The sequence below is a fragment of the Chiloscyllium plagiosum genome, unplaced genomic scaffold, assembly GCF_037043375.1.
Source record: "Chiloscyllium plagiosum isolate Xiang-an unplaced genomic scaffold, Cpla_swu_hap1 HiC_scaffold_12, whole genome shotgun sequence".
In the NCBI taxonomy this organism is placed as follows: domain Eukaryota; kingdom Metazoa; phylum Chordata; class Chondrichthyes; order Orectolobiformes; family Hemiscylliidae; genus Chiloscyllium; species Chiloscyllium plagiosum.
This window is the reverse complement of record NW_028270150.1, coordinates 49,802,595-49,823,403: the sequence shown is the minus strand read 5'-3', so window position 1 is coordinate 49,823,403 and position 20,809 is coordinate 49,802,595. Positions and strand designations below refer to the sequence as shown.

The window sequence follows — 20,809 nt, the reverse complement described above, 5'->3', positions numbered from 1 at the left end:
AGTTAATGTTTTTGATCTTGACCTAAAACAACTTAACACATGAACAAAAGGAAATTATAATTTACCTGGTCACAACATCTAAGACAAACTTTGAACTGTTCTCACATGCAACAGCAAGCAAGTGAAAACACTGTAGTTTGTGCTTTGCCAAAAACAACATGGGAACCGTACATTAGAATCTCTTTACTATGTCCCTTAACTCCCAAAAAAGAACCTGAGTTGATCTGCTTTACTCTAAAAGAAATATCCATGAGCAATGTTTGAAAAATATCACTTCTTTGCTGTGCAAGTAACGGTATGTAACGCCTGCTTAGCAATGTACACAGCAATTCTGAAGTGCAAGGCAATAATAAACACATGTACTTCTTCCTTCATAACAGAATGACTGTATTTTTCCTCCTAGGTCTGCCACACAGCTTCTATTCAAAGATATTTATATTTTGTGGATGAATAGTTGGCAAATGCCTCACTTTTCTGTTGCCTGATTCAGACAACTCAGCCTGATAGTTTTTAGCAAAATTAGAAGGCAATTATTGATCACTTTTTAATCTGACTTTTCTCCACTTGAAATATGAAAGCAGCATATATTTGTAGTTTAAACTACAAATTAATTTTATCTATCGTGAGTTAATTAACTAACCATGGACACACAAGATTTGCAGCCTAACCTATATATACTTTTCAATTGTAAAACCAAATACATTTCCACTTTGAGCTAACTTGAAAGATTCTGCACATGGCACCAACCCATGAACTCAAAGCAGTTTCCAAATATGTCAGGTGATACATTAATTTCCCATTTATTGTGCCATTTCTGAATGTTGATTAACTCAATTATGTGGCTTCCCTTAATAACTAATATAAAGACAATACAGAAGATATTAGCATTAAATTCTAATGTACATTAAATGAACTAACTGTGGGAGCAGTGTAAAAACTATCAAACAACCTTTTTACAGGGGATAGGCATGCACTTGTAGACTTTGGGTTTGGATCAGGTGAGCTGTAGTAGTCCAGGTCTAAGAAGCATATCATAAGTTATCAAGGACCAACAACAAGTTACACAGGAACATTGGATGCCCTACATTGCATTAAACCCATTTCCCAATCAACTGAAAGCATTATAATGGATTTGTGTAAGGTCATGAAAGAATATCATGGTTAGGTCTATAAAAGTTAACCTTCCCAAGAAATGGAGAACTACTCATCTGTCACGGCGCCAAATTCACAGCAATATACTTGCAATTTGCACGTTTTACTTTATCAACTACAAACAGTAGTTACCGAGAACAGCATTACTGAAAAGTGGTCCAGTATAGATAATTAGTTGAGCATGAGTTCTTCTCTACTGTGCCTTCATTACCAACCATGTAATTTACCGCTACTCTTAGTCTGAACTATTTTCCTCCTTAGCTTTAAGTACAAAGGAACATTGTACATTTGGGCAAAGTAGCATTCCTCAGCAAACAGATGTTTTAAAACTTTAGCATTATATTGAGGACTCAAGTATCTCATTGTATGCAACATTCATGGAGCAGAGAGGAAGTCTAACAGAAAAAGACTGCTTGAGTGATCCAAACACTCACTTCCAATCCACTGCTTGGAGGTTTAATATTCCAAGAAATTACTTCAGGAAGCATGATTTGCAACTACTCCCATACAGGTAACATATCTTTCAAGGTCTAAATTCCCCCTTGAATTAAATAGGAATTGGAAGATTTCTATCAAACTCTTGATATTACGATGCTTCAAGCTTCATGAAACTGGGCTATCAGAATAAACCAACCAGAATAAAAAGCAAACACACATTTAAAGGTAAAACAAAACCAATAGCTGATAATCCATATCTATTCAGAAACATGATTTCACAACCAAACATAGCCTCTGGTAACATTCTTGAAAGTTAAATTAGAAAAAATTTCCCAAATTGCTGCCTGCTATTCTGACATGAAAGGAATCAACAGATAAATCATAACCTGTCAGAAAGTAAAATTCGCACCTTTTCCAAATGTGACAAAACTAATTTTCAATCCCACCCACAAATATTATGTACCATTCTGAGTGACCAACCAGGAATGTTAACCACTTTTTGATGCAGTTCTTAAAATAACCACTCAAAGCATATGACAATAGTTCAAGTATCAACATCAGGAACAAATGTCAGTAAGTATGCATGTGTCTTATCAGTGCCTTTCTTGAATCTCAGGCATGACCATATAAATTAATGCAACTTGTTATATACTGCAGTACTATTTTCATAAATATCTATCGATAATGGACTGCAGTATTGGTATATGTACGATGAATATTGTGTAGTTTAACAAAAAAGGAACTCAAATTAACAAAAACTGGCCAGTAATTGAGAGTGAGTCAGACTTGTGACAGAGAATTTTCTCAGGCATCTGTACTGAGCCCTCAGCTTTTCACCTTACATCCAAGCCTTGGGGAAAAAAAAAGTATTGCATACCAAGCTTGTGTACATGACTAAGTTATGAGACATAGTTCATGTAGGTAACTGGAGGTTACAAAGAAACAGATGGGGAAGAAGAAAATAAATATATTTCAAGAATTTTAACAATTATAAGAATTAGATTTCGGGCATTTAGAAGTGCAATTCCAAAGCAGGTTTTCATGCAAATTCTAGTGTAAACCTGAAGCACTTATTCTAAAAGACTGTGGATGCTAGGTCAACTGAAATTTTCAGCATATACTTTTCAGTTAAGGATGACAAGGTATACAAATCAAAAATGGATAAATGATGTTGAAGTATAGGCCAGCAATGATTAAACTTTAAAGCAAAACAGGTTAAAGGAGCAAACTGGCTACCAGCTGTTTTTCTTACATTCCAGAGTGAAGCTGAAACTGCATGAACTCAATAATTGATCTCACTGGTTTGTCCATTTTATATAAAAATAAATAAAATAGATATAGAAAAGCAACATTTTGCATCAGCCTGTTGCTATTTTTCATCTCTTACTTTACTATTGACCTGTTAATGCATTTTGGAGACTGGCAGAGATAAAAGTTTAAGGAACATTATAGAAAAAAACAGATCTGGTCTCTTTTGGAAAAGAAGTGGATGAAAAAAGGTTTCTTTGCACATTTCTTCAGTTCAGGAACAGAAATGTGACCCAGTGATCGAGCATCACATATCAGAACTTCAAAAGATGCCAGAATCCTTTTGAAATTAAATTCAGTCTTAGACACAGTTATCACCTCATCAGCACTTGTAAAATATACATAGAATTCCTTGCAATCCCTCTACCTACAATCCTCCCAAATGGACCCTGACCAATATCATTATTGTACATCCCACTGAATTCACAACAGTAATGGCATTTGTGGTGATCCACGATATGTACTCCTTTAATCCAATAAGATCAACTTCGACTTTAGGATCAATCGTTGACATTTTCTCTTACTAACAGCATTGCAATACAGAAATTATATAGCAAAAATTAGTTTGATTTATCGCTAATGTGCAAATCTTGTTCCTATGGAACTAGATGTTGCTGAACAGAGATATATTGCTGAAACTGTCTTGTACTCATCAGGACAATCACAAAAATGACAAAAATTGGATGATCACAATTTATACTACAGAAGAAAAGAGTATTGATTGGTTAAAAATCAACTCTGATTAGCCAAGGCACTACCACAGAGAATGCATGACTCCACAGGTTCACTGGTGATTCAAAGTTTGAACGTTTAACTCATTTACAAAGGAAGATCACTGTTTGTGAACAATGTGGTGTCTAGCCAGGGTAAAATGAGAAATTTTATAATCTCGACCAATTGTCTTAAATTAGTTGCTAGTGAAGTTATTACAGCATTCAAGATTACTCAGCAGTGCTTCCCAATCTTGGAATCACAAGGACTTTTTTTTATTTTACTTGAGTACACTTTAACTGTTTACAATGGACAACCAAAAGATCACATAAGAACGTTAATTTCTGTGCAATGCCACATATGTTGTATGTCTCATCAACTAGCTGATCAAATCAGACATGTTCTTTTAATGCTTTTAATTTGTAAAGTCTTTGTCATTGAAGTAAGCTTGATCAAAGTGACAATGATTCGTGACACCTGTTATCTACAATCAGAACAGCTATGTTCAGCCCTTATTTAACTAGGGGGCTCAGGAATATCACTTTGCTTTTTCAACTAGTCATGTCATCAACTAGTCATCTTGACAATCAATGAGCACCTTTTTCTCTTGTGATATGAATTGTTGCAATCATTTGAAATGTAGTACTCTTGTATTTGTCCAGTGTGCTCAAGATGAAAAAGGTTTGTCTTTTTTCCATCAATATTCAAGATCTGTTACTAAATGATTGTTTGGAAATTATTATTTTAGAGCACCTGGACAATGACTTTGATACACTAAGTATACAACCAAAACACATGAAATAAAGCTACAGTAAATGCTAAGCAGAATATTACAGCCATTTAAAATGTAACAGAATAGGAGCCACTATATAACTGGTCTAACAGGTACAATGACTTTTTAAGAATTAAACAAATCAACATTTTAAATTTTTTAAGAAAACTAAAACAGGGCACTCTGCCCAAAGGACATTCTGAATCTAACATACAAAATAGGCCCTAGAAAAAGGCATTCTATTTAATAAAATTGTGGCCTCAACTTTCATGTCAACCCCTGGACACTATTCCCTTATTAATCAAGAATCTAACTTGGTCTTAAAAATATTCAACAATCTGACCTTACTGCTCTTTAAACATTCTAAAATAAAAACAAGCTCACCTCTATCTTAAAGGTGTGTGTGTTAGTTTCATGATTACCCACATTATATTAGGTGTCTCACAACCCCTAGATCCTTCATCTCTCTGAGCTCCATCAGCATATTCCGCTATGGCTTTACCAACATATTCATCTGGTTTCCCCTTAAGTAGATCTATGCAAGTCACCTGAACTATTCTGGAGATAGCAGGTTCCCCATTTGCTCTCTAGGTAAAGAAATCTCTCAATTCCCAATTAGATTTATTACTATCTTATATTTGTAACCTTTACGGTCTGATTCTGTCCACAAGTGGACCATCTGCTTCTACTTTCAAAATTCAAGACAGTTAGGGCATTCCTTGAATGTTTCTTCAAGAAATTGCTGTTGCCTGTTCAATCTCTCCTAAATGGTATAACATCAGGATTCTGCGTTCATTCTAGCAAATTATTTTTGAACTTGCTGACTCTACAGCCTATCATTTGGACACCTGAACATATAAACAAAGAACAAGAGTAGGCCATTAAGGCTCCACCATTCAAAAAGAACAGGGACATTATGTTGAGCTATACAATATTTTGGATGAGCCACAGCTGGAGTACTGTGAGCAGTTATGGCCACCACACTATAGGCAGGATGTGACCGCACTGGAAAAGGTGCAGAGGATACTCATTAGGATGTTGGCAGGGATGGAATATTTTAGCGAAGAAGAGACATTAGGTAAATTTAGGTCATTTTCTTTAGAACAGAAAAGGCGAATGGAGCACCCGATTGAAGGGATATTTCCAACAACCTGACATATCTGGGGCAGATGGGGTTTGAACACAGGTCTTTTGGCCAGAGGTATGGGGCATTTTAATCAACTTGTTCAGATGTGCACCTCTCCACATTAGCATGCCCAGGATTATGAGGGGAATGAACAGGGTGGATAGAAAACAGCTAATTTGGCATAAATGCCTAGGATTATGAGGGGAATGAACAGGGTGGATAGAAAACAGCTAATTTGGCATAATGTTTGAGGTGGAAGGCCAAAGGCTCAGCAAGGTTTTCAGGAAACTTTTTCCACCTACCCCACGCAGAGGGGGGTGAGAATCAGGAATACATTTCCTGAGAGGCTAGCTTGAGGTAGAAATCTCAATTTCTCACAAGTACTTGAAACATAATATTTAACACTGTCTCAAGCACTGGAAAGTGGGAGTAGTGCAGATTCAATGGGTTGAAGGGCCTCTTCTGTACTATAAAATTCTATGATGCCAAGATCATGGCTGATCTGATTTTAACCTCAATTCTATAATTCTTGCATATTCTTGATGCTTCATCCCTTTGGTATTCAAATATCTGACTCTATCTTGAAAATATTTGTTCTCTAAATATAGAGGAACTAGAGCAGCGTACGAGCTTAACATAGGATTGAAAGGGCGCACTATGTCTCCAGAAGAAAATCCCAGTACTTAGTACAAAAAAACCCGAAAGAACAGCGGATTGCTGGAAATCAGAAACAAAAACAAATTGCTGGAAAAGTTCAGAACGGAGAACTGGTCACTGGACCCTAAACGTTAACGCTGATTTCTCTCCACAGATGCTGCCAAATCTGCGGAGTTTTCCCAGCAATTTCTGTTTTTGATCCCAGCACTTTGCTTGGTTGCAGCTTAGTGACTTGTAGATCTATATCAATCTTTCGCTCTCCAGACCGACACACCCTCTTTAAAACCTCAACTTCGATCCTTCTGTTCCTTGAATCATTTAGACATTTATTGCCTAAGTTATGTATGATTTCCTTACTCTGCGACGAAAACGTATCAGCCGCACGAACTGTCTACACATGTGAATTCGACGAATGCCGACTCATTTTGCAAGTTCATGAACAGCTTCCTGTATTTTTCCACTCTACAAAAACTACATGTGCTAATTGCTCACTTGCAACTAATCAGCGCTTACTACCAAATTTATAAAACTGGGGTGGGGGAAGTTACCAATGCTCCTTTTGTAAGCAAGAGTCACAGAGGAAACCCAGCACCTACACCCTGCCCATGTGGTTCCATCACGGTTTAACTACAGAACGAATGTGAACATTCACTCCCACACAAGCACCATACCTTCACCAGAAAATCCCAAAGAAAGACAGTAAACCTCTATGTGGGATGACAAACTGCGAATAAACTAATTGACACTCAGATGGATACCTTGTGACACAAGACACAGTTAAGCTCACCTGGCGGGTCGAGGAGATGATCCAAACCTTAGGACCCGTACAATTCCTCTCAAAATTAAATTAGCCACTCACTGGGCGGGTGAGAGAACGGTCAGCCCCCACCTGCCCACTTTAGGCTCCAGGACTGCTCCCTCCCCATTCCTCTCAGGACCTTATCACCAAAAACAAATCCCCGGGTGGACCAACGGTTCACTTTTCACAGGAGACGAGTGCAATGAACCCTGGCTCTATCAATCAGAGAGGCCAGCCCGGTTCTGGAAAGGGATTTGGGGCCTTCTCCAGCCCACCTCCCTCGGACAGCCCGAGGAACTTACACACACACATCATCCCCTTACTTACCCCTTTCCCCATTTCTTCTTCAGGTTGCGCTCAGGCGACAAATAAAGTATGACTTCAAAACTACAGAAGATAAATAGACCTGGCCGAAGCACTTTTTGTTTTTTTTAAATGTTTTTTTCCCCCCCACACGAGGCCCCCTCACCCACCGGAAACGGATGAAAATGTGCGGCAGGGCGAATGGGGGGAGTGCCCCTTAAATCAACTCCCGACACACGCCGCCCCGCCCCCCGGCCAGCCGCCGCCAATGGGAAAGCCCCCTACGCCTGTCAATCACACGGTAGCTGTGACGTAAGTACAGAGCTGGCCAATTGGAGTGCGGGACGCGCCGTGATTGACATAGAGGGAATGCGGACCGAGCAGGCGCTATGGGCTTCCGGACACAGGGCACCGTGGCTGAGCGAACTCCCAAAGCCAGAGGGGAGTTGGCCGAGTGCAATCCAGTCTCGTACAGACACCAACATTCACCCCAGGCGGGGGAGAACTAGATATAATAAGCCTAAATAAATTTCAGCCGGTTTGCACGTTGCATTGGCCTTTAATCTGGAGGGATGTGATGTCTAGGGGTGGGGTGAGAGAGAAGAGGAAGAGCAGTGTTTTCCGCTTGGCGATGCATATTCGTCCCTAGCTTCCCACACAGTTTACAGTAGATCATGTGAATATTTATCAGTTCACTGCAACTCCTAAGCTTGTGTTTGCCGGGGGAGCGGGCGCCCCAAGAAAGTTTTCAATGTTGGAGGACTTCAGTCCTGGTCAAGAACTGTAGTCCTCACTTTCTCCAATAAACTCCAATAAAGTTTACAAAGGAAAGCGAATCCTTGCACAGAAACTCATTCTCCTTTAATATTGTACGGTACGCTGTGTGCGTTTCTCTCCGCGCCATTGTGTAACAAATCTTTGTCTTCTAAAACTCATACCTATCTTCTAACCAACGCTTTTGCAATTTCTAGCCAGTGTAAGAGCCAAAATAATCATCGTCGAGAAAGTGTTTGAAAACCCTTAATGTCATTAAAATCGTCGGGGTTGACTGTGTTGCCCTCTGCTGGAAACAGAACTTTCTGCACAAAACCGGCGCAAATTGTTTTGAAGCATGAGTTCCTAGCTCCGTACAGAACTACATAACCTGTCTTCATGTTTAAAGATACCAAATAACAGTATGCTATTTGACTGTTGCCAGTATTTTCTTAATATAGGTCATTAATTAGGAGCAGGAATCCTGGGTGGTTTATTTTCCCCTTACTTTCTAATCCAACAATCCTGAGACACAGCAGTATTGCAAATGTCAGGAAATTTTGCACAGAGAAGGAATTGAAACTGCTGCCTTGCTACACAGAAAATAGAAAAATACAGCACAGAAGATGTTGTGCCAAGGATTAATCCTAATCTAAAATAAAATAACCTAACCTACACACCCCTCAATTCACTGCTGACCATGTGCACGTGCAGCCATCGCTTAAATGTCCCTAATGACTCTGCTTTCACCACCACCGCTGGCAATGCATTCCAAGCATTCACAAGTTTCTATGTAAAGAACCTACCTCTGATGTCTCCTCTATACCTTTCTCCTAACACCCTAAAACTATGACCTCTCGTGGCAGTCAATCGTGCCCTGGAGAAAAGTCTCTGACTATCAACCCTATCCATGCTTCTCATTACCTTGTACTGTACACCTCGATCAGGTCACTTCTCTTCCTCTTTCTCCCCAGAGAGAAAAGTCTGAGCTGAGTCAACCTCTCTTCATAAGAAAAGCCCTCCAGTCCAGGCAGCATCCTGGTAAACCTTTTTTTTACGTTACATTACTTACAGTGTGGAAACAGGCCCTTCGGCCCAACAAGTCCACACCGACCCACCGAAGCGCAACCGGGTCCCCTACATTTACCCCTTTTTACCTAACACTACAGGTAATTTAGCCCAATTCACTTGACCTGCACATCTTTGGACTGTGGGAGGAAACCGGAGCACCCGGAGGAAACCCACACAGACACAGGGAGAATGTGCAAACTCCACACATCAGTCGCGTGAGTCGGGAATTGAACCCGGGTCTCTGGCGCTGTGAGGCAGCAGTGCTAACCACTGTGCTACCGTGCCGCCCAGTGGCACCCTCTCCAAAGCCTTCGCATCCTTCCTATGATATGGCGACCAGAACTGGACACAATATTCCAAGTGTGGTCTCACCAGGGTTTTGTAGAGCTGCAGCAAAACCTCACGGCTCTTAAACTCAATCCCCCTATTAATGAAAGCCAAAACACCATATGCTTTCTTAACAACCCTATCCACTTGGATGGCAAATTTGAGATTTCTATGCACTTGAACACCAAGATCCCTCTGTTCCTGCATTCTGCCAAGAGTCCTGTCTTTAATCCTATATTCAGCATTCAAGCTCGACCTTCCAAAATGCATCACTTCGCAGTTATCAAGATTGAACTCCACCTGCCATTGCTCAGCCCAGCTCTGCAACTTGTCATTGTTGCACTACAAGCCTGCAACAGCCCTTGATATTATCAATGGCACCTCCAACCTTTGTGTCATTAGCAAATTTAGTAACCCACCCCTCAACCTCCTCATCCAAGTCATTTATAGAAACTACAAAGAGCAGAGGCCCAAGAACAGAGCCCTGCATGAGACCACTCACCACTGACCTCTAGGCAGAATACTTTCCATATGCAACCACTCTGCCTTCTGTCAGCCAATCAATTCTGAATCCAGACAGCCAAATCTCCCTGTATCCAATACCTTCTGACATTATGAATGAACCTACCATGGGGAACCTTATCAAATGCCTTGCTGAAGTCCATATACACCACATCCACTGCCTGTCCTTTGTCAACTTTCTCATCACCTTCTCAAAGAACTCAATAAGGTTTGTGAGGCATGACCTGTCCCTCATAAAGCCATGCTGACTGCTTTTAATCACACTATGTTTTTCCAAATAGTCTTAAATTCTATCCCTCAGAATTCTTTCCAAAACCTTGCTGACCAAGGTTTGGAATGCCCTGCCAGTAGCAGTGGTGGACTCTCCCTCTTTATGGGCATTTAAGCGGGCATTGGATAGGCATATGGAGGATAGTGGGCTAGTGTAGGTTAGGTGGGCTTGGATCGGCGCAACATCGAGGGCCAAAGGGCCTGTACTGCGCTTTATTCTTCTATGTTCTATGTTCTATGACCACAGATGTAAGACTGACTGATCTGTAATTGCCAGGGATTTGCCTATTACCCTTCTTGAAAAGAATGACAACATTCACTTCCTTCCAATCCTTCAGATGACTCCTGTGGAGAGTGCGGAAGCAAAAGTCTTCGCCAGTGGCTTAGCAACCTCCTTTCTCATTTCCCAGAGCAACCTAGGATAAATCTGGTCTGGCCCTGGGGACTTATCAATGTTAATGTTTGCCAAAATTTCCAGCACACCAACTTCCTCAATCTCGATCTGTTTAAGCCTGTTTCCCGGCTCTTCAAAGTTCTCATTCATAACAAGGTCCCTTTCCTTTGTGAAAACTGAAGCAAAAAACTAATTTTGGGCTTCCCCTATCTGCTCAGGTTCCACAGACAAGTTCCCGATGTTATCCCTGATTAGCCCTACCTTCTCCCTGAAGATTCTCTTATTCCTCACATATGAGTAAAATGCATTTGGGTTCTCCCTGATCCTTCTTGCCTAGCCTTTTTTTGTGTCCCCTCATGGCTCTCCTCAGTCCATTTTTGAGCTCCTTTCTAGTAAGCCTGTAATCTGCTAAAACTGTGCTAGATCCTTGCTTCCTCCACCTTACATAAGTTGCCTTCTTCCTTTTGACAAGGAGCTCCTTTGTTCTCATCATCCAAAGCTCCTTAATCTTACCCCTTCTTGCCTGCCTCAATGGAACAAATTTATGCATCACTCGCAACAACTGCTCCTTAAACAGTTTCCACATGTCTGTTGTGCCCTTTCTGTGGGACAATTGCTCCCAACCTGTACTTCCCAACTCCTGTCTGATAGCGTCATAATTTCCTTTATCCCAATTAAATATCTTCCCTTGGTAACAGCTCCTTTCCCTCTCTCTGGCTGTGGTAAATGTGAGGCAGTTGTGATCACTATCACCAAAGTGTTCTCCCACTGTGAGATCTGACACCTCTCCTGGCTCATTGCCAAGCACCAAATTAAAAATGGCTTCTCCCCTCAGCGGCCTGTCTACATACTGAGTAAGTAAACCCTCCTGAACACACCTGACAAAAATGGCTCCATCCAAACTATCTGCACTTAGGAGGTTCCAATCAATATTGGGTGAGTTGAAGTCACCAATAACAACAACCTTGTTACATCTGCATTTTTCCAAAATCTGCCAGTTTATGTGTTCTTTGTCCTCTCTACTGCTATTAGGGGGTCTGTAGAAAACCCCCAATGAGGTGGCTGCTCCCTTGCTGTTTCTAACTTCCACCCATATTGCCAGCGTTGGAGGGTTTGAGCCAAAGGGAGAGGCTGAATAGGCAGAACCTGTTTTCTCTGGAGCTTTGGAGGCTGAGGGGTGACCTTACAGAAGTTTATAAAGAGGCATGGATATAATAAATAGACAAGATCTTTTCCCTGGGTGAGGGTGTCCAGAACTAGAAGGCATAGGTTTAGGGTGAGAGTGGAAAGATTTAAAAGGGACCTAAGGTGCAAAGGGTGGTGCGTGTGTGAAATGAGCTGCCAGAGGAATTGGTGGAGGCTGGCACAATTTCAACATTTGAAAGACATCTGGATGGGCATATGAATAGGAATGGTTACAGGGATATGGGCCAAGTGCTGGCAAATGGGACTAGGTTAATTAAGGATATCTGGTTGACTTGGACAAGTTGGACTGAAAGGTCTGTTTCTGTGCTGTACATCTTTATGACTATGACTATAAGTGCTGAATACAAGCACTTATTACTGCCTGTGTGATACCCTGACTAGCAAGAATATGGAAAATGTTTATAAGAATAGATTTTATTACTTTATTTCTATATTATGCTCAACAACTCACACTAGAGATTGTTTAAACACTCTGTATGCTTCAGTTATGAAGTATTCAGATAGACATAGATTTTTTTAATCAACTTGTTCAGAGATTTTTTTTTTACATATCTCCAGAATAGATACGACTTGGACCAAGGCCACCTGAATTACCTTCAATCAGTTGCACCCTACTCTTAGAATGGACTGGAATACTCAGTCATCATCTGCACACAACTCTCAATGCTGGCTCTAAACATCACAGACTGGCACACCGTTAGCTGGCAGGCATAACAGTGGACAAATTTTCATTATTCACTTGCAGGACATGGTCGTCGCTGGCTGGCCAGAATTTATTGCCTGTCCTTTGATGTCTTACCCATTAATAGTAACAGCCATACCATACAACCAGCGGTATAGGAACAGGAGTAGGTCATTTGACCTTGACCCTACTCTGCCATTCAACAGGATCATGGCTGATCTGACATCCACAACCCCACTTTCCTGCATTTTCAGGAGCAAAAAGTCCTAAAGTAAGGCTGCATGGTTGCTCAGGGTGCTACCCAGTGATTATGTCATCTGTTGATCATCAAAGTTAACAATATCCTGACCTTTTCCCTGCAACCCTTGATTCCCCTGATTAATAATTGATCAACCCCAGCCTTAAATCTATGCACCCACACCTTTCTATGGCAAGGAGTTCCAAAGACTCACAACACTGAGTGAATCAATTCTTCCTCATTTCAGTTTTAAATTGACACCCTTTTATTCTGAGACTATGCTGTTTGGTCCTCGACTCAACCATGAGGGGAAACATCCTCTCAGCATTTACCCTGTCAAGCTCCTTAAAAATCCAGTATGATTCAATGATATCATCTTTCATAATTCTCAACTCCAGTGAGTAGAGTCTCAACCTGTTCCACCTTTACTCATACTAGATCCTTGCACATCAGAGATCATCCTAATGAACCTTCTCTGATCTGCCTCAAACCAAATGATATCTTTCCATAAATAAGGGGATGAAAACTGCTTACAGTACTCCAGATGTGGTCTCACCAGCACATTGTACAGTTGCACTCAGACTTGTCTACACTTATACTCTAAACCCCTTGCAAAAAGGGCCAACATTCCATAAACCTTCCTGATTACAAGCTGCACCTGTGTGCTATCTTTCTGTGTTCCATGCACAAATACTTCAAAGTCCCTTTGTAATGCAAGTCTCTATGTGGATGCATATATGAATAGGAAGGTTTTAGAGGGATATCGGCCAAATGCTGGCAAATGGGACTAGATTTATTTAGGGTAACTGGTCAGCATGGACGAGTTGGACCAAAAGGTTTGTTTCTGTGCTGTACATCTCTCTGACACAATCATTCATTTTATTTGTTCTGCCTTTCAACATGAACGTCTTCACATTTTCCCACATTATGCTCCAATTGCCAACTTTTTGCCTACTTTCTTAACCGATCAATATTTCTCCATAAACTGTTGTAAACCTATGGCTTGGAGATCTCACTGCTACCATTCTAGTTCATTGGGCCATGACAAACGCTCAATGGGTGGGACGGCACTCTCCTTTTAAGCAGGGATGAAGGAAGAACTGATCTCCCCAATTGCAACACATGTCTTGTAGCAATGGGAGAGGGGCAAAAATGGAAGGTATAAGATGACAATGGGAACCTCAACCCCAATCCTGCTCAGGACATTGATAATTTTGATGATGACCTTGAGATGATATCATTACCTGGTAGCATCCTGAGCAACCATGCAGCCTTTCTTTAGGATTGTTTGCTCCTGAATTGAACAGAGGCCTAGAAAATGTGGCATAAACAAATGTTCTATACCCAGCTCATGAAGCAAATGACATTCTCCAATAGATGAATTGTTTGACATCATTCAGCTTAATCTCTCGATGACAATATTTGAAGATCCATATTCTTCTTGAGGTGCAGCTTCTGCAGAACTTCAGATTTCTTTAAAATGAGTTTTAATCTGGAGAGTTGTTCCACCTTAAAAAAAGTGTTGTTATACATGGCAGGTCTGACTGACTATGGACAAGGACAGTGCAGTCACCAGTGAAAAGAAGCTTATGGGTGAGATTTTCCTTTGTCTTTGTGAAGGAGACTTAGACTGAAAGGACCTTCATCTGATCTGAAGTGAACAAAAACAACAAAAATGCACATAACATTAAAGTGCATGGGATGTGAGTAGCGTACTGACATGGATAGAGGAATAGCTGGCAGACAGGAAACACAGCATAGGAACAAACAGGTCATTTTACAAATGCAAACCAGTGACCAGTGGGATATTGCAGAGATCAGTGCTTGGACCCCAGCTATTCACAGCCTACGTCAACAATTTAAATTAAGGAGCTAAATGTAATATCTTTGAGTTTGCAAATGACTTAAAATTGGGTGGGAGCATGAATTGTGAGGAAGATGTCAAGATGCTTCAGTGTGATTGGACAAGTTGAATGTGTTGGCAAAAGCATGACAGGCAAACTACACTGTAGATAAATATGACATAATCCACTTTGATAACAAAACAGGAAGACAGGTTATTATCCGAATGGTGATGGGTTAGAAACAAGGAGGTACATTAAAGTAAGCATGCATGTGTCACTGACAGCAAAAAAGGCAAATGACCTGCTGACTTTCATAGTGAGTGGATTTGAGTATAGAAGCAGGGATGTTTGTTAGAATTGTACAGGGCCTTGGTGAGATCACATGGACTATTTTGTGCAGTTTTGGTTTCCTTATCTGAGGAAGAATATTGTGGTGATTGGAGGAAGTGCAACAAGCATTTACCATACTAATTCCTGGAGCGGCTGGACTGATTTATGAATAGATACTGGATCAGTCAGAACTATATTCACTGGAGCTTAGAAGAATGAGATACCATATAAAATTCTAGCAGGACCAGATAGGGTAGCAAGAAGGGTGTTCTGGAAGACTGGAGAGTCCAGAATCAGGTGTCACAGTTTAAAGGTACCTGATAGGTCATTTAGGACTGAAGTGAAGAGAAATTTCTTCACCCAGAGAGTGGTGTGCCTGTGGAATTCCCTGCCACAGAAAATATTTGAGGCCAAAACTTTGAATATATTCAAGAAGAAATTAGATAGGAAAGGGATCAAAGGGTACAGAGAGAAAGTGGGAACAAAGTTGATTGATTAGCCATGATCATATTGAAGCTCAAAGGGCCGAGTGGCCTACTCCTGATTGTATTTTAAAAGCACTGTCTGTAAGATCTGCTGTTTGCGCCATCATCGTTCCAAAGAAAATAATGAATAATCTAAGGTCCAGCTCACATCTTTGCTTCACACCACTGAAGATTCGAAAGGGACTCAAAGTCACTATTTTCCTTGTCTGTACTGATTTTAGTTAAACTGCTTCCCCATGGCCAGAATCCGGGTGAGCATGCAGTACACCCCATAACTTCCAAAGTGAGGCATCAGGTGGGGATCTGGCAAATTCCTCCCCTCAAATTAAGCTTCTGTTAAGCTCAACGACAGCCTAGCAAAGGGCCAGATGAAATTATGATGCAGCGACCAAAAGAGGAGATGATCTGGGGCATGTATATGCATACGTAGGACCACAGCAAGAAGCCATGATGTGCTATTGATACTAAACTAGAAGTGTTATAGTGAAAAGGTTGTTCAAGCTGAAGTGCATGAGCGGTGCCAAAAGTTACCATCATTTGAGCAGTGTGGATTGAATACAGTATGATTAAGCCACTTCTTACACCATAACACTGCTTGCTCTCTGAACTTCTTCCCAATCTACAGGAGGAAAATAAAATGGCAAGCCCAGTCATGCCTATTAGCTGGCTTTGAGCATTGTCTTGGAGCAGTTCTCACTAACACTTGTCATACCGCTAATTGGAGAACTGGGTTTGCCTCAAGCTCAATTGGGAAAGTTGCATTTTAAGATGGTGTTGTATCAGTATTGTAAGCAAAGTACGATATCAGAAGTCCCATAGCGCATATTGAAAATCCCATCCTATAACATGAATTGTTTTCTAAGTTTTTAATTGTGAAAGTTATGGGCGGCATACAGTGCCAAGGACCTGGGTTTTATTCTAGCCTTGGGTGACTGTCTGTGTGGAGTGTGCACATTCTCCCTGTGTCTGCGTGGGTTTCCTCCGGATGCTCCGGTTTCCTCCCACAGTCCAAAAGATGTGCAGGTTAGGTGAATTGGTCATGCTAAATTGCCCGTAGTGTTAGGTGTTGGGGAATGGATCTGGGTGGGTTGTTCTTTGGAGGGTCGATGTGGACTTGTTGGGCTGAAGGGCCTGTTTCCACACTATAGGTAAGCTAAATCTAAAGTGTTCTCTTCTTCTAGTGCAGAAGTAAGAGTTTACTTCTGGCCTGCTTTTCTTTCACATTCAGAAATACAGGTCAGAGCAAGTTATAACCGTTAAAACCAGCAATATCTGCCCTTAGCAATGCACTGCATTTCAAGAATTTCCTCAATTCTATCACAGTGTATTGCAAAGGGAGTTAAAGAGACAGGCAAGGTTTCCACATTTGAATTGCTGCCAATTCAAATCCTGTTGCTGTAACTTGAGCCTTCCTCATTTAGATGTGCCCTAAGCAAGATTGTACTTCAGCCATCGTATTTAAAATAAAAGTTCAAAAACTATCAAATTATTGGATTTGGTTCTGTTGATAGCATTTTACATAAGTATACAAATATAAATAAATGTCTTTTTTTAAAGTACATTGAACTTTTATGGAAATAAAAAATGTAATTTATAAAAGTGAGTAGGATATGGTGAATATGATGGAGAATTGAGGGTTACATATTAGATAAAAACTAATTGGTTGCTAGGGAAGTACACAAGAACATGAATAAAGAGGGCCTGTTCCACGCTAGATACCTGCTTATCAACTGGAATGTAAGGGAGAGTTAGCTAGACTGCATCAATCATGAGTGAATGTTCTTGAATAATGTAGCACTATGCTTCTTAACAAAGATTACATGAAGTAAACAAGAAATGTAATCTCAAAGGAGTTAACAGTCTGAATGTCTGACTATACATCTTTGGAGTAAACAATCAGAATATATATAGAGGTGGAGTATGTCAGGTAATTAGAGAGAGAGAGGGAGAGAGAAATTCAAATAGTTGTTTTTCTCTTGTAAGGACATATCATCTATATGGCAAAAACAAAGTATTTTCTGTACATTTAAGTTGTCTAGTGCCTAATCAAAATATCTGTCAGAACCAGAATGAAGCTACCAGACAGTTTTTACTGCTTTTTGTTTGATGAAACAATTGCAAAAATACAGATAGCAATTATTTTTGCTACTTTACAAACTAAATTACAAAATGGAAGTGTCATAGTATTACCCTTGACATGATAAACATGATGATTGCTCAGCTCTCCCTTTCATCATCAGAAGGACATACTGGCACTGGAGCGTGTCCAGCGGAGATTCACACGGATGATCCCTGGAATGGTAGGTCTAACATACGAGGAACGGCTGAGGATCCTGGGATTGTATTCATTGGAGTTTAGAAGATTAAGGGGAGATCTAATAGAAACTTACAAGATAATACATGGCTTGGAAAGGGTGGACGCTAGGAAATTGTTTCCGTTAGGCGAGGAGACTAGGACCCGTGGACACAGCCTTAGAATTAGAGGGGGTAAATTCAGAACAGAAATGTGGAGACATTTCTTCAGCCAGAGAGTGGTGGGTCTGTGGAATTCATTGCCGTGGAGTGCAGTGGAGGCTGGGACGCTAAATGTCTTCAAGGCAGGAATTGATAAATTCTTGATGTCACAAGGAATTAAGGGCTACGGGGAGAATGCGGGTAAGTGGAGTTGAAATGCCCATCAGCCATGTTTGAATGGCGGAGTGGACTCGATGGGCCGAATGGCCTTACTTCCGCTCCTATGTCTTATGGTCTTATGGTAAATATATCATTCTTGACCAGCTTTTTCCATCATTATTTCTCCTTTGAGTAGTTCTACCTATCATCCAGATATTTCTCATGCACTAACTAAAGGAAGGAAGAACTTGTTTCTGCATAGCATCAAAGGATACCTCTGCCCTCAACAAACCTCCACCACTCCTCAACCGCAACAAGGATAGAGGTCCCCCATCCTCACGTTCCACCCCACTAATCTTCAAATTCAGGACATCATCCTCTGCCACTTCTGCCACTTGCAGTCTGATCCCACTACCAACTTGATATTTCCCTCTCCACCCCATCCGCTTTCCGCATGGACTATTCCCTCTGTGACTCCCTCATTAGGTCCACACTCCGCACTAACTCCTCCTCCACAACTGAAACATTCCCTTGGGGCAGCAGGAAATGCAAAGCCTGCCCCCACACTTTCCCTCTTACCTCTGTCCAGGGCCCAAAAGAATCATTGCAAGTCTGGCAGGGATTCACCTGCATTTCTTCTAACCTGGTCTAGTGCATCCATTGCTCCCGATATGGTCTCTTCTGCATTGGAGAGACCGAGCACAACTCAGTAATCGGTTCAGGAAACATTTGTATGCTCCAATCAACCCCACCTTCCAGTTGCCAGCCATTTCAAATCCCCTTCCCATTCCCCCAATGACATGTCCATCCTGGGCCTCCTCCACCACCAAAATAAGGCCACTTGCAAACTGGAGGAAGAACGCCTTCCACCATGGGAGCTTACAACCTTATGGCCTTGACATTAGAGTCATAGAGTCATAGAAACGTATAGCATGGAAACAGATCCTTTGGTCCAACTCGTCCATGCCGACCAGATATCCCAACCCAATCTAGTCCCACCTGCCAGCACCCAGCCCATATCTCTCCAAACCCTTCCTATTCATATACCCATCCAAATGCCTCTTAAATGTTGCAATTGTATCAGCCTCCACCACTTCCTTTGGCAGCTCATTCCATACACATTCCATACTCTGTGTGAAAAGGTTGCCCCTTAGGTCTCTTTTATATCTTTCCCCTCTCACCCTAAACCTATGCCCTCTAGTTCTGGACTCCCTCACGCTAGGGAAAAGACTTGTCTATTCATCATATCTATGCCCCTCATAATTTTGTAAGCCCCTATAAGGTCACCCCTCAGCCTCCGGCACTCCAGGGAAAACAGCCACAGCCTATTTGGCCTCTTCCTATAACTCAAATTTTCCAACCCTGGCAACATCCTTGTAAATCTTTTCTGAACCCTTTCAAGTTTCACAACATCTTTCCGAGAGGAAGGAGACCAGAATTGCACACAATATTCCAACAGTGGCCTAACCAATGTCCTGTACAGCTGCAACATGATCTCCCAACTCCTGTACTCAATACTCTGACCAATAAAGGAAAGCATACCAAACACCTTCTTTACTATCCTAACTACCTGAGATTCCACTTTCAAGGAGTTATGAACCTGCACTCCAAAGTCTCTTTGTTCAGCAACACTCCCTAGGACCTCACCATTAAGTGTATAAGTCCTGCTAGGATTTGCTTTCCCAAAATGCAGCACCTCGCATTTATCTGAATTAAACTCCATCTGCCACTTCTCAGCCCATTGGCCCATCTGATCATGATCCTGGTGTAATCTGAGGTATCCCTCTTCGCTGTCCACTACACCTCCAATTTTGATGTCATCTGCAAACTTACTAACTGTACCTCTTATGCTCGCATCCAAATCATTTATGTAAATGACAAAAAGTAGAGGACCCAGCACCGATCCTTGCGGCAATCCACTGGTCACAGGTCTCCAGTCTGAAAAACAACCCTCCATCACCACCCTCTGTCTTCTACCTTTGAGCCAGTTCTGTATCCAAATGGCTAGTTCTCCTTGTATTCCGTGAGATCGAACCTTGCTAATCAGTCTCCCATGGGGAACCTTGTTGAACACCTTACTGAAGTCCATATGGATCACATCTACTGCTCTGCCCTCATCAATCCTCTTTGTTACTTCCTCAAAAAACTCAATCAAGTTTGTGAGACATGATTTCCCACACACAAAGCCATGTTGACTATCCCTAATCGGTCCTTGCCTTTCCAAATACATGTACATCCTGTCCCTCAAGATTCCCTCCAACAACTTGCCCACCACCAACGTCAGGCTCACTGGTCTATAGTTCCCTGGCTTGTCCTTACCACCCTTCTTAAACAGTGGCATCACGTTAGCCAACCTCCAGTCTTCCGGCACCTCACCTGTGACTATCAATGATACAAATATCTCAGCAAAAGGCCCAGCAATCACTTCTCTAGCTTCCCACAGAGTTCTAGGGTACACCTGATCAGGTCCTGGGGATTTATCCACCTTTACCCGTTTCAAGACATCCAGCACTTCCTCCTCTGTAAAACGAACATTTTGCAAGGTGTCACCATCTATTCCCCTACATTCTATACATTAGAATTCACTAGCTTCCTAATTTCCCCTACCTCATCCCAGGTCCAGCCCTCCCTCTCCACCCCACCTCCTTGACCTGACCTAACCTGTCTATCTTCCCTCCCACCTATCCACTCCACCCATCTCAATGACCAATCACAATCGCCCCCTACCTGCATCCACCTATCACCATCCCACCTACATTTCCCCAAGCCCCATCCCATCCCTCTATTTATTTCTCAGCCGCCTTCCCC

General features: G+C 41.6%; 1 protein-coding gene across 1 annotated transcript in view; it reads right to left on the bottom strand.

Annotated features, from left to right (window-relative positions):
* The window catches only part of LOC122547989 (sodium/potassium-transporting ATPase subunit alpha), a 42,299-nt gene extending 34,851 nt beyond the window's left edge, over positions 1-7,448 (bottom strand). Inside the window, exon 1 of the mRNA XM_087992801.1 lies at positions 7,291-7,448. Coding sequence (XP_087848927.1) covers positions 7,291-7,302 — 12 coding nt within the window. The 5' untranslated portion in view covers positions 7,303-7,448. The remainder of the gene's footprint in view (positions 1-7,290) is intronic.
* Positions 7,449-20,809: the final 13,361 nt, after the last annotated feature.